Raw genomic sequence first — 12,367 nt, 5'->3', positions numbered from 1 at the left:
TTTATTATTATTATTATTATTAAGGCACAGGAGTGGCTCCAGAAAGTGATTTAAGACAGTCTGGATGGGGCTCGCAAATAATCAAGGGATTTGTTTAGGCACTGTTTGTAACTGTTTGTTGCTATGGTGAAAATTGATCCCAAAAAAAGAGAAAAAAATCTCAATCCCATGTAGCTTGTTTCTTAAACAATTAAAAAGTCTGTTGGTATTTCACCACAAAGCAAACAATTCAACGTTTTAAAAATACATGTTTTTTTTAGCCCTCACAAAATCTAGAGACCTTTAATTTAAAAGACTGTAATTGTCTTATCTGTGATACTGGGGTCATTTGAGGAGTGAGTGACATTCATAAACACTCACTATGAGGCAACAAAGAAGAAAGTGCACTTGTGTAGCTGAAGTGTAGCAAACAGGTTTCTTCTTTTGGGGCTATTTATTTATTTATTTTTAATTTATATTTTATTTTTTCAATTTCTTTGAGCAAAATACAAGCAAGATTTACATTGAGATGTTAACACATTTTAGTAGTGCTCAAAAGCAGTAGGTAGAAGTTCAAGAACTTATAAGAACCTACTGCCAATTACACTATTCATGTCATGTAACATATGCAGTTTTTTTTTATAAAAGGAGGCATTACAAATCAAAGCACAGTTACATGAATACAGTGTCTTATACTGAAAGGAATTGTACAGAAAGAAGATATCTAGTAGTACTTATTGAAAATGTTACAAATTATCACATTTAAATGTTTGGGATACATGCATATTTTTTAAAGATGACATATTTATACCTGCTTTTAAATTGTCCTAGCATGGTACTCCTTTTTATTTCTATATCTAACCCATTCCACAACACAACTCCTGCTTGGCTGAGCCCCAGACTTTTAGGTGTGGTGTGAACACCACATCTATGATCTTCTCAACACAAATTCTCCTTTCAAATTATAATTCTCTTCTCTACTGTTGAACATTTTTTGTATTTTGCCGGGAAGTAGATCACGGCTTGCTTTGTACACTACAGCAAGAGTTTTAAATCTGATTAAGTCTTCGATTTTCATTATGCGAGATTTTAAGAAAAGTGCATTAGTATGATCTTTGAATCCAACGTTATGAATTATTCGTATGGCTTTTTTCTGAAGTTTGATAAGTGAATCTAGATTACTTTTGTACGTATCACTCCAAACCTCTATGCAATAACTAATGTATGGAAGAACTAATGAATGGATTTTCCAAACTGTTTCATTTATTAAGGGGAAAAGTGATGCAAACCAACAAAGCTTTATGTGAAAAGTAAATGCCCCCTAAAACCTAAAAACCTGTTGTGCCACCCTTGGCAGTATTAATAGCCATCAGGAATGTCTAATGCTCTGGAGAATTCTTAGTCCCCTTTCAATTAAAAGGGGACTTAAAATGTTTCAATTCAGCCACAAACAGACCATAATACTACCACCACCGTGTTTGACTGTCAGCTTTTTGTCTGAAATGCTGCACTGGTTTTTCTCTTTCAATACATTAAATCATGCTTTGAATTCTTTTTTCTTCTCAAAATCGATAATATGTTGGAGATCTTTCAGGCTATTGTGTCATTATATGTGTATGAAAGCAACATTTAGGACTCTCCTATACCAGACATCCAAGGGATCACCTTATTCAGGTTTGATTTCAATAGAGTAAAAATCATCACAATGTTGAATACTGACTGTTCATTATCTCAAAAGTTGAACCAAACTCTAACCAAACTGTCAAAAAGGTTCCTCCATCAAAGCCGGCCAAACCCAAACAAGTCAGGCAGTAGTGATCACCCCGTTTGGACCGTTGTGATGAAAGTCCTGTTTCAGCATTTTCCATTTAGTTACTTTTCGAGGGTTTCCTCTATGTATTAGTTTACTTTAAAAGTTGTGTGGAAAAATTAAAAACCCATTCATGCATCAGACACAATGTGATTTAGAAATCATTTTAGTTCTATACCTATCAAGACTGGTGGATTTATCAACAATAAATCCATTTAAACGGGCCTCTTGTGACAATTAATCAAAAAGATTCTGTTAAAAAAAGATAGAATTTGATATGATTTGCAAAATGTCAGTTCTATCTGCATCAGCTTGTGGATTTACAGGGCTAAATTTTCTGTTTCTCTCACTATGAAGTTTCCCTTTTGAACAATTTATTACTCTTTCACTGCACAGCGGTGAAAATCAATAGCATAGTTATACTGAGTAGAATTGAGTGAGTGTGAAATTGCAATCAAACGGAAACTATTAGTCTCACCAAGTGGATACTACAGAGAGAAAAAAATGATATTTACAAATCCCCCTGAAATTCAGTTTACATAGTTATATTGCTTGTTTCATTTATGCTCTGTCATAAAACAAATGTACCTCTCATGAAATGTAATTTTGGTTCCCAACTGGTGAGTGAATTGGTCTTTCAGAGCTGAGATTTCCCACTCTGGTTTCAAGCTTTGATTTATCAAATGAAAACCAGCTCTGTCAGGTTCATTTTAAAGTGACTTTACCAGCACAGCTCTTTGGCAAATGGGACAGTTGTGACCATAATGTTAAGCTCTGTTCCCTTTTTGGAATAAAGATTATAAAGAAAAGTAAAGTATCATCATCCTAAGGTAACATACACTCCACATGGGCTTGAATGTTATATGAATTAGGAGCTTTTAATGGTGTATTTCAATCATTCTTTTTAGGGTGGAATGATTGCACAACAATTTAAGTGAATTTTAAAATAAATGTACAGTCTTGACTTTTAGGCATTGTCCATGTATTTCCTATTAAGCTGAGGTCACCACTGTGCCAAAATTCTTTAAAGCTCAATTTTAGCAGTTTTTATCCTCTTAAAAACAGTTTTAAAAAGTGACTTCTGGATTAATGTCTCAGTTGGAATACCCAAATGTGTCAAATTCTCATTTAGTCGACCCAATCTACCACCCTCCGATGAAAGGAAACATATTGTGAAGTTCAAGAACAATCCAAGAGACACCAAACCTATCATAAAGTGGAAGATGCCAGAACACTAGTGTAATGTGTTACACTTAAGTGAGTTAAATGTCAGCATGGACAGAAAGAGTGCTTTATTGCCAAAATAAGACAATGCTTGAACTTCTGCTGCCTTCTGGGAAGAGATTCCGCAGCATCCGCTGCAGATCCACCAGGTTCTGCAAAAGCTTTTTTCCTGTCGCCATTAGACTGTTAAACTGCTGAACTATAAGCTGGATTCTGCACCACATTTGCATCATTGCATCTCTATCTAGCATTACAAATGTTGCCGAACTTAGTTTCTAAATGCACTCTTGCACAAATGCCCTTTGCACAATCATTCTGCACATACAAATGGTTTTTAAAGTACTCACCTGTACACTGTGATCGCACACTGTATCTTTCTCCTGCATTGTTTACATTGCAATTGTTTACTTTCAATCACTGCTGCACTTTATACTGTAATTTACAAGCTGTATGCAACGGAATTTCGTTCTGTACGCACTCTGTGCATACAAAATGACAAATAAAGTTGTCTAAGTCTAACTACACTGCCTGGCCAAAACAAAAAAAGTCGCCACCTTCATATAACTAAGCAAATAGGTACGAGCCTCCCATTGGATAATTACTGCAGGGGCGATTGTGTTTCAACCAGCAACAAGTTACAACAAGTTAACCTTGTCAAACGACACATCCCATGGTCGTGGAAAAGATATCTGTCTGTTTCAGAAAGGTCAAATTATCGGTATGTATCAAGCAGAGAAAACATCTAGGGAGATTGCAAAAACTACCAAAATTGGGTAAAGAATTGTCCAACGCATTGTTAAAAAACTGGAAGGATAGTTGGGACCCATCGTCTTCAGTAGAACTCCGGGCTATTTTTAATAGTGAAAGTAAGAGCATTTCCACACGCACAATGCAAAGGAAACTTGAGGGATTGGGACTGAACAGCTGTGTAGCCTTAAGAAAATCACTAATCAGTGAGGCTAACTGGAAAAAAAGGCTTCAATTTGTTAGGAATTATAAAGATATGACTTTGGAGCAATGGAAGAAGGTCATATGGTCTGATGTGTCCAGATTGACCCTGTTCCAGAGTGATGGGCGCATCAGGGTTAGAGGAGAGACAGGTGAAGTGAAGCACCCATCATGCCTAGTGCCCACTCTACAAGCCTGTGGGGCAGTGCTATGATCTGGGTTTGCTGCAGTTGGTCAGGTCTAGGTTCAGCAACAATATGTGCTCAAAGAATGAGGTCAGCTGACTATGAGAATATACTGAATAACCAGGTTATTCCATCAATGTATTTTTTTCTTCCCTGATGGCAGTGCCTATTCCAAGATGATAATGCCAGGATTCATGGGGCTCGAATTTTGAAAGAGTGGTTCGGGTAGCATGATACATCATTTTCACACATGGATTAGCCACCTTAGAGTCCAGACCTTAACCCCATTGAGAATCTTTGGGATGTGCTGGAGAAGGCTTTGCTCACAGGGCATACTCTACCATCTTCAATGCAAGATCTTGGTGAAAACTTAATGCAACACTGGGTGGAAATAAATCTTGTGACATTGCAGTAGCCTATCGAAACGACGGCACAGTGAATGTGTGCCGTAATCAAAGCTATTGGCAGTCCAACAAAATGTTTTAGTGTGTGACCTTTTTTTTTTTTTTTTGGTTGCGACTTTTTTGGGGGCAGGCTGTGTATTTTGCTCTAAGACACAAAGCAGGTTTTGAGGGATCAAAATGATGCGTTCGAACCTAAGAACACTGTGTCAATGGTGAATCATGACGGTGGGAGCATCATGGTTACCTGACTCCGCCAGATAGATTTGCTCCGCATATCCATCTGGAAACCTTCCGTTGAAGTAATTTTGGGAAGGGGCGAAAATACTGGTTAGCTGATTGGTCTATGTTGGTGATAGACGGGCCAAATGAACCAATCAGATTCGTCGTCGCTCTGTTACGAGCGACGACGAAAACACAACCACAAACAAGCCAAGCTACTCTTGCTGCTGCAGGTAAAGGCTCGTTAGCTCAGCAAAGAAATACTCTAATTCCGATAAAACTTGCTCGATAGCCACGCTAACGCTAGTTTCATCGGCTGAAGCCGCCATGTTCTTTAGACTGAACTGTTGCGCTTCTCGTTGCGTCACACCTCAACCCGCCTCAAAGCCAACGCTGATTGGACGTTCGTTTGGTGAACGGCTCCAAATTTTCTTTAACGGAGAGTAGCCATACTGATCTGCGAGTGAAACCTTGAAAGCTCGCGAGATCAGGATGGTCTCACGAGGCTAGCATCATGGTAGGGCTCTGTTTTGCTGTACCAGTGGTACTAGGTGTGAAATGAAGCTGGGCTACTTCCACATTCATCAAACTTTGCCACAAATCAACAGCTAGGTGGCTGAAACTTGGACAGAGTTGGGCTTTCAAAAAGACAATGAACCAAACCACTAATCGAACTGGTTTTAGTATAAATAAAGGCTAATATTAGGCATCCAGAATGGTACCGACCTCAAAACATGTGGCTATTGATAAACGACAGGTCTGTGAAACCAATCAACTTAAATGATCTCTACCAATTTTTACAGTAAGAGTAGCGAAGTATTTGATTAGCATAATGCTAACACCCTGAAGATGTCCATAAAAATTATGTGGTTTCACTGCAATTTGTTGTAGCAGGTTCATCCAGAAAAAAAGAGACATCGATGTTCCATTCATGCTCTAAATAAATGGATTTGAATGTCTACAGAAAAAAAATATTTAAGTGTTTAAAGTTTATCCTTTGCTTAAGTGTTAAGAGGAAGCCCCAGTAACAGCCCAGACACAACACATTTTAGCAGAAACCAGTTAATCCCGTGGAAATTTCAATTACCACTTGTATAGGGGTCTCAAGATCAATACCCAAGCATGTGTTTTTAAAAGCTGTTCATGGCTACAGTGGGCTTCATCAGTTCCTAACAGCAGACACGCAAAGAGACCGCTGCTATCACTGCTCTCTAATGTGCCTCCCTGGCAATAGTATCTTTGTTGTTATTAATATTCATGGTTTCCATGTGTGGCAGTGTAAATTGAAATCAAAGATGCACATCCCACATGTACTGCCATTAGGTTTAGGTGATTAAATAATACACCAGCAGCCAAACAAGATCAGACAATGTCAAAGGCCGTCGCCTCGGACCACCCCTCTTTTTTTCTTCCTTTTCTCTGTGCTTCGCGTTCAGAAGACAAAGACTCACATCGCCACACGGCAACAGCAAGCTCGGTAGCGCATACTAATCCAAAACAACACTGAACCGGAGCAACATGTTTTATTCCTTCCTCACTGAGGCGTGTCTAAGTGTGAGTTAGGGTTGAGCACATCTCATCACTTAAGGGAGGTTTGTGGCCTGCGTCAACAGACCCCCTCTCCTAAACCCCCCTCATGCAGGTTCCTATCACTTCCACCCTCAAATTGGAAGTGACAAGCCACTCAGGCAGAGGTGTCTTCAACTCCCCCCCCTCCCCACCGACACCGCCCAAATCAACAGCCATGCAGCCCCACTCAGAGCTGTCAGTTTGATTACATATCAGCCTGATGGGAGAACCTTAGGAAAGAAGATGTCCAGTTGGAGACGGACCACTAAACACATCGTCTGTCCTTCTGCCGCACATCTGCCAATACACATCGCACCTGTCCCAAAAGAGACACAAAATTGCTCCCTACATCTCCTCCGGTCTCCTGCTGTCCTCCAGAAATGTATCAAACTGCCTCCTTCCTCACTCTGCTCAGCAAATTAAATCTTTTTTTTATGAATTTATTGGTTTCTGCGCATCCATTTTTCTATTTGGTTTGTGTTTGGTATTTTCGGACTCCACGTTGAGCGCCGAGCTTCCACGGTTGGGCCGGGTCATTAACACAGAACATATTGAGCGGGTTATCATCTACCTCTCTAATCATCAGGTTGTCATATTTTATTAAGGATTTAAAAGTAGACGTGCAAAGTGATGGGAAGTACTTAATTATTAGAACTGATGAACTCACAACTTTGTATGAGCCAGTGAGAGATGCTCACAGTAAGATAATCTTGAGTAAAAGAACCACAGTATCACTGCATATATACTCCAAAATGTAATATAACAACTGAAAAACATGATAATGATAATTTTTTACTGGTTATTTTAGTTAAAATAAAAGAGAGGCATTTTGCCAACTACTGCCAAATATTTTCAACATATTGATTATTTCAGTTACAATAACTCAATATAAATGAAAATATAAGTGTAAGATTGAAAAATTTAATACTTGTTCAATGTTTTCAAGCACAAATGCATGTTTCGGAATATCATACCTTTGTCGGAAAATAGGGACATAATGACATAATGACGGATGACTTGCCTCTACTTTCTACTCCATGTTTTTGTTTTTTGAAAAACAGAAAGATTTCCAAACCATGAATTTTTTTTTTTTTTTTTTGATAAGCGACAGAAAACAATATCAGACTTATTATAGCCAGCTTACTGGCAGTGCACAGCAATAGGTGGCAGGAGGAGCACTGCATTGTCGTATGCTCCATATTACAAAAGAGGGAAAAAAACAGCCCCTCCAGCTATTTTATCCTACTAAAGGGATATTAAACTGTTAAAATTGTATGATAGAAAATTATAGAGGTTTTGAAACTGGCATTTTTTTTTTTATAACCTCGGTAAACCTTGACACCGGCAACCAGCTCATTTCTTCTCATCCTTGTCCTCCACATGTAGAAAAATGCAGGCTTTCTGCTTAAGCTCTGACATTTATGTATTTTTTCCCCTTGTGTCTCACCAGGAGCGGAGTACGGAAGCTCTCTGCGGCAGTCCAAAGAGGTACGTAATGACTCTGTTTCTCCCAACACACAGTGGCACAGCTTCTTGACTTGTTATCTGTTGGAGGAAAAAAAAAGTGATTGTCAGCCTTGTACCTCTCAGCGAGCCTGATAACATCTGTGTAGAGAGGCTGACCCAACACTGTCCCTGCAGTCGCTTTACTGAGTAGACAATCCCACTTTACCAAGGGCAGGTTCCTTTCCTTTAGGTTTTATTCTTCACACAATAGGGGCTTTTTTGTTTTTTTTGGGGGGGAGGTCTTTTCAGTTATTGTTTTCAAGATCTACATAGAGGATTTGTTCTGATTTATATCAATGTTGCAAAGAACAGAAAGGCATATGTTGCAGACAATAACCCTGGAAAGAATGTTGATGGACCTTTAACAGCTGATGCAAGAAATAGTCAAATGGCTCTGTACTTTAAAAATAATAGTTCATATAATACCTAAATACTGAGATTATTGTATTTTTGCAACGGTGAACCATATACTGACGGGTTAACATAGAAGTAATTGAAATAGCCACAAATGTATTTCAGTACTATTTCTGGTTGCACACATTAGATCAAGAAATTCATTAAAATAGCTTAAGGACTGGTGCTTACAGTAACCCTGTTTGCCTAATGTATCACAGCTAATCCGCATATAACATACTCTACTATCTATTTAGGGTGTGTGTTACAGGACACAGACTGTAAAACATCTGGCTGTTGCTCAGAACTTATTCTGTTAACTCACCAAATTCAGGTTTTGATTTGGCACCAGCTTGTCGTTCATGATGGCCACATTAGTAAACTGGAAAATGTGTTGGATTTGGGCAACAAATAACACTTTTAATTTTATTTGCAAGTGTAATTAAGTCATTATTCAAAACCAAAGGTTAACAAGATTCACTGGAAGCTTTTTCTTATATTTTTATTTTATTTCATTATCTTTTTCTAAGCCTAAGCTGCAGGGATAGGGCTTCTTGACCCTTTTTATCTACATCACAACTTCCCCAAAGGTTTTTTTTCCTGACCTTTCTTCATTATGCTGTTTGTTCACTAATGATTTCTAACAATCACCTGCAGCCTTCCCAAAACAACAGGAATAAATGATGAGTATTATTTTATATGTTACCAGACTTTTTGACAAGACAGAGAAAATCTGCAAATTGAAAATGCAATGAAAAAAAACTTAAACACAAGATAGTATTATTTTGAATTTACCCACATTATTCTAATAAAACAAAGTAGAAAGGAACAAGTTCTTGTAGATGCTTGCCTCAATAAAAGAAAGATGCAGTTTCCTAACTTTTTGGGAGGACTAATTTTATTTTGGTTGGTCTAAAATATATTTTAGTCTTTACGCAGCAGCAACAAAGATAACTTTCTTTAAAAATGCTTTCTGCATTTAGCCAAGTTTAATGAATGCTTGTGCCCATGTCTTTTTTTGAGTAATTAGTTGCCCTACTTACTATGATATTAAAATAACAGCAAAAAAAATACTTTGTGTGGACCCTAACACTTTCCATTTGAGTAGATATACATTTCCTATTGAAAACCTCACCCTAAAAAAAATGGAAAAAAGGGCCAATCTGCATCACTTCCATTTGCTCCATTGATAAAATGCAGTCAAGAATCACATAAAATTATTCGAAACCCCTGTTCTTTTTCCTAATAAACTGACTTCTGACGAACGCAGGCTTAATTGCCCTCCACTCCTCTAATGAGAAAAAAAAAAATCAGAGATTACAATAAATAAAAGATTGACATGTTGATTGATCGCTCGAGCCACATGCAGCAAACTGTTCAGGTATTGCAAGAGTAAAGGAGAGACTGTATGTGTTACATGCAGACAATTCATCAACTAGGTTTTATGTGCTTTCAGCTGACCCCTGCCTTCTCCTTTTCCCGCGGTATTCATCAGCAGCAAGGAGAGACTTACAGCTCTGCAAAGCCTAGAGAAAGGGATTCTGCTGCATAGCTTTCTGTGTATAGCTCGTCTTGTACATTAAACAGACGGGGAGGAAACCCTCCCTATTTTTCTCCCCCTATATGCCCCCTGCAGATAAGGAATGTGGCCCTTTGAGTCGGAAAGATGAGGACCTGAGATTTATGACAACCTCGTCACCTTGTCTGTTGTAAAACTACAATTCTCCATCTAGTCGAATGGCTTAATGGTGTCATTACAGCATTTAATTGAAATAAAATGTCAGAATGCGTGATGGCTTTACCCATCATCTGATGGTAATCAGGCAGTAGATGATTCTAATTTACATTCCTCATTAGGTGTTTATAAGACATTTATATGAAGTTACAGCTCTGTTTATTGATAGGTCACGGATTCCATTGAGCTCCTTGTGACATTTGTAGTCAACAGTTAAACTTTTGTCTTAGCGGTGGTAAAACAGCACCATCAAGTGACCAATTTGAGAATGAAGCCTGGGATGACGTGCTGATTGTTTTTCCAGACAGGAACATGCGGATGCTTGTTCCTATTTTGATCACAGAGTGGTTTATAGTTTGGTCTCCCATGTTTGCTGCTTTCTCATTCCTTCTGTGTTGTCATTGTTTGATCAGGGCCTCCAAGCTGCAGAAGCCAACCCCGTCTCCCCGATGCAGCACCCGAACGTTGAGGAGAGCAAACAGAGAGCCGCCACTGTCTCTCAGGAGCAAGACATAGGCTCCCCTCAAATCACCAAGAGACAACGCAAACTGCTGAAAACGAGTCCTCAGATCACTCACAGCAAAAACGTCTCCTCGACGTCTCCTCCGGTATCTGCTCGAGAAGAGAGCCTGGGTAACCTCTCGAGCGTCTTAGAAACACGGAAGCAAGTAATGAAGAATATGTGTGGCAAGTATAAAAGTGGTATCTCGAGGACCATCACCCCTGATCATGTGAAATACATATACGTGGAGGACAAATACAAAGTGTTGTACTGCGAGGTGCCCAAATCAGGTTGCTCCAACTGGAAGAGGACCCTCATAGTGCTGTCGGGAAAGGCGTCCAATCCGGACAAACTTAAACATGAACAGGTGCACTACGGTGGGTACCTCAAGACACTCAATAGGTACAACCAAAAAGAAATAATGCACCGTCTCCAGACCTATAAGAAATTCATGTTTGTGCGCGAGCCCCTCGACAGAGTCGTCTCAGCATACAGGGACAAGTTTGAGAATCCCAACGACTACTACCACAATCTGTTTGGAAAACCCATCATAAAAAAATACAGGGTGACCCCATCTGCTGAGGCCCTTAAAACTGGCAACGGGGTCACATTCAAGGAGTTTGTCCAGTACTTGCTGGACGGCCACCGGCCCGTGGGAATGGACATCCACTGGGAGCAGATGAACAAGCTCTGCCACCCTTGTCTCATAGACTATGACCTGATCGGCAAGTTTGAGAACATGGAGGAGGAGTCCAACTTTCTCCTGCGAATGATCGGAGCACCGGACAGCCTCAAGCTACCTAGTTTTAAAGACAGGAATCCAAAAGACGTGCGGACCTCTAAAGAGATCACAGAAAGATACTTTTCCCAGGTCAGCTTCATGGAGAGACAGAGAGTATACGACTTCTACTACATGGACTATTTGATGTTCAACTACTCCAAGCCTTTTAATGATCTTTACTAATCTGTCATGTGCCATGGTTCTTTAATCAGTAACATTCCACATCTACATCTCTACCATGATATTGATCTTAACACAAAAAGAGCAACAAATCGTTTTGGTTCTTTGGCTCCAAGCATAGGCCAAACTTTTGGATTTAACAAAATCTGATTTTTATTGTATTTTTTCCCTACAATTACATTTACTTTTAATTGTATTGAAATGTTCCACAAATTGATGATTTTTAACAAAAAATGTAAAAACAAAGTGGTAGACATGATAGAGCTTAGTGTGAGTCGAGTAGAAGTTGTGTAGACGAAAGGGAGGGACGGCAACAACATTTCCAGTGCTTTTAAAAAGTGTTAAATAATATCTATCATAATAATATGATATCAAACAAATATAACCTGAGTAAAAACAAAGTGCAGTTTTTAAATGAGGATTTCATTTATCATGGGAAAAAAAGCTATCCAAACCAACTTAGACAGGATTAAAAAGAAAAAACAATTTTTTTTTTTTTTTTTAATCCTGTGCAACATCCACAACTAATAGGTGTCGTACCTGTAATTTAACCTGTTTGGTAACATGAGGAAAGATCTCAAAATTTACATATCCTGCCCAATCTAAAAAAAAAAAAAAAAAAGAATAACAGGTGAGAAACAAAGACATAGAGTGAGTTCTAAGATGAAGAGACATGTTTAGCATCCACAAGACCTGTGTGAAAATAATCTCGAAAGTGATGAGACGAACCTGGATTATTTTTTGGGAGTGGTCCATCCCATTGCATTTCATATACAGCTAATGTCATTTCAGAGTAAAAATGTCATACCAGCCGTCAAACGTAGTGGTGATACTGTGAGGGTGTGGGGCTCCTGTGGGACCTGAATGACTTTCTGTCATTGTAGTTCTGCTCTTCACTTAAAATCAGAGGAAGAAATTCCAGCCAACAGTTT

General features: G+C 38.8%; 1 protein-coding gene across 1 annotated transcript in view; it reads left to right on the top strand.

The window, feature by feature from the left end:
• Positions 1–11,899, top strand: part of LOC105930459 (carbohydrate sulfotransferase 8) — a 218,836-nt gene extending 206,937 nt beyond the window's left edge. Inside the window, exons 3-4 of the mRNA XM_012868689.3 lie at positions 7,789–7,826; positions 10,386–11,899. Coding sequence (XP_012724143.2) covers positions 7,789–7,826; positions 10,386–11,438 — 1,091 coding nt within the window. The 3' untranslated portion in view covers positions 11,439–11,899. The remainder of the gene's footprint in view (positions 1–7,788; positions 7,827–10,385) is intronic.
• Positions 11,900–12,367: the final 468 nt, after the last annotated feature.

The sequence above is a fragment of the Fundulus heteroclitus genome, chromosome 4 (assembly GCF_011125445.2).
Source record: "Fundulus heteroclitus isolate FHET01 chromosome 4, MU-UCD_Fhet_4.1, whole genome shotgun sequence".
In the NCBI taxonomy this organism is placed as follows: domain Eukaryota; kingdom Metazoa; phylum Chordata; class Actinopteri; order Cyprinodontiformes; family Fundulidae; genus Fundulus; species Fundulus heteroclitus.
The sequence above is the reverse complement of the archived record's forward strand: the minus strand, read 5'-3'. Positions and strand labels throughout refer to the sequence as shown.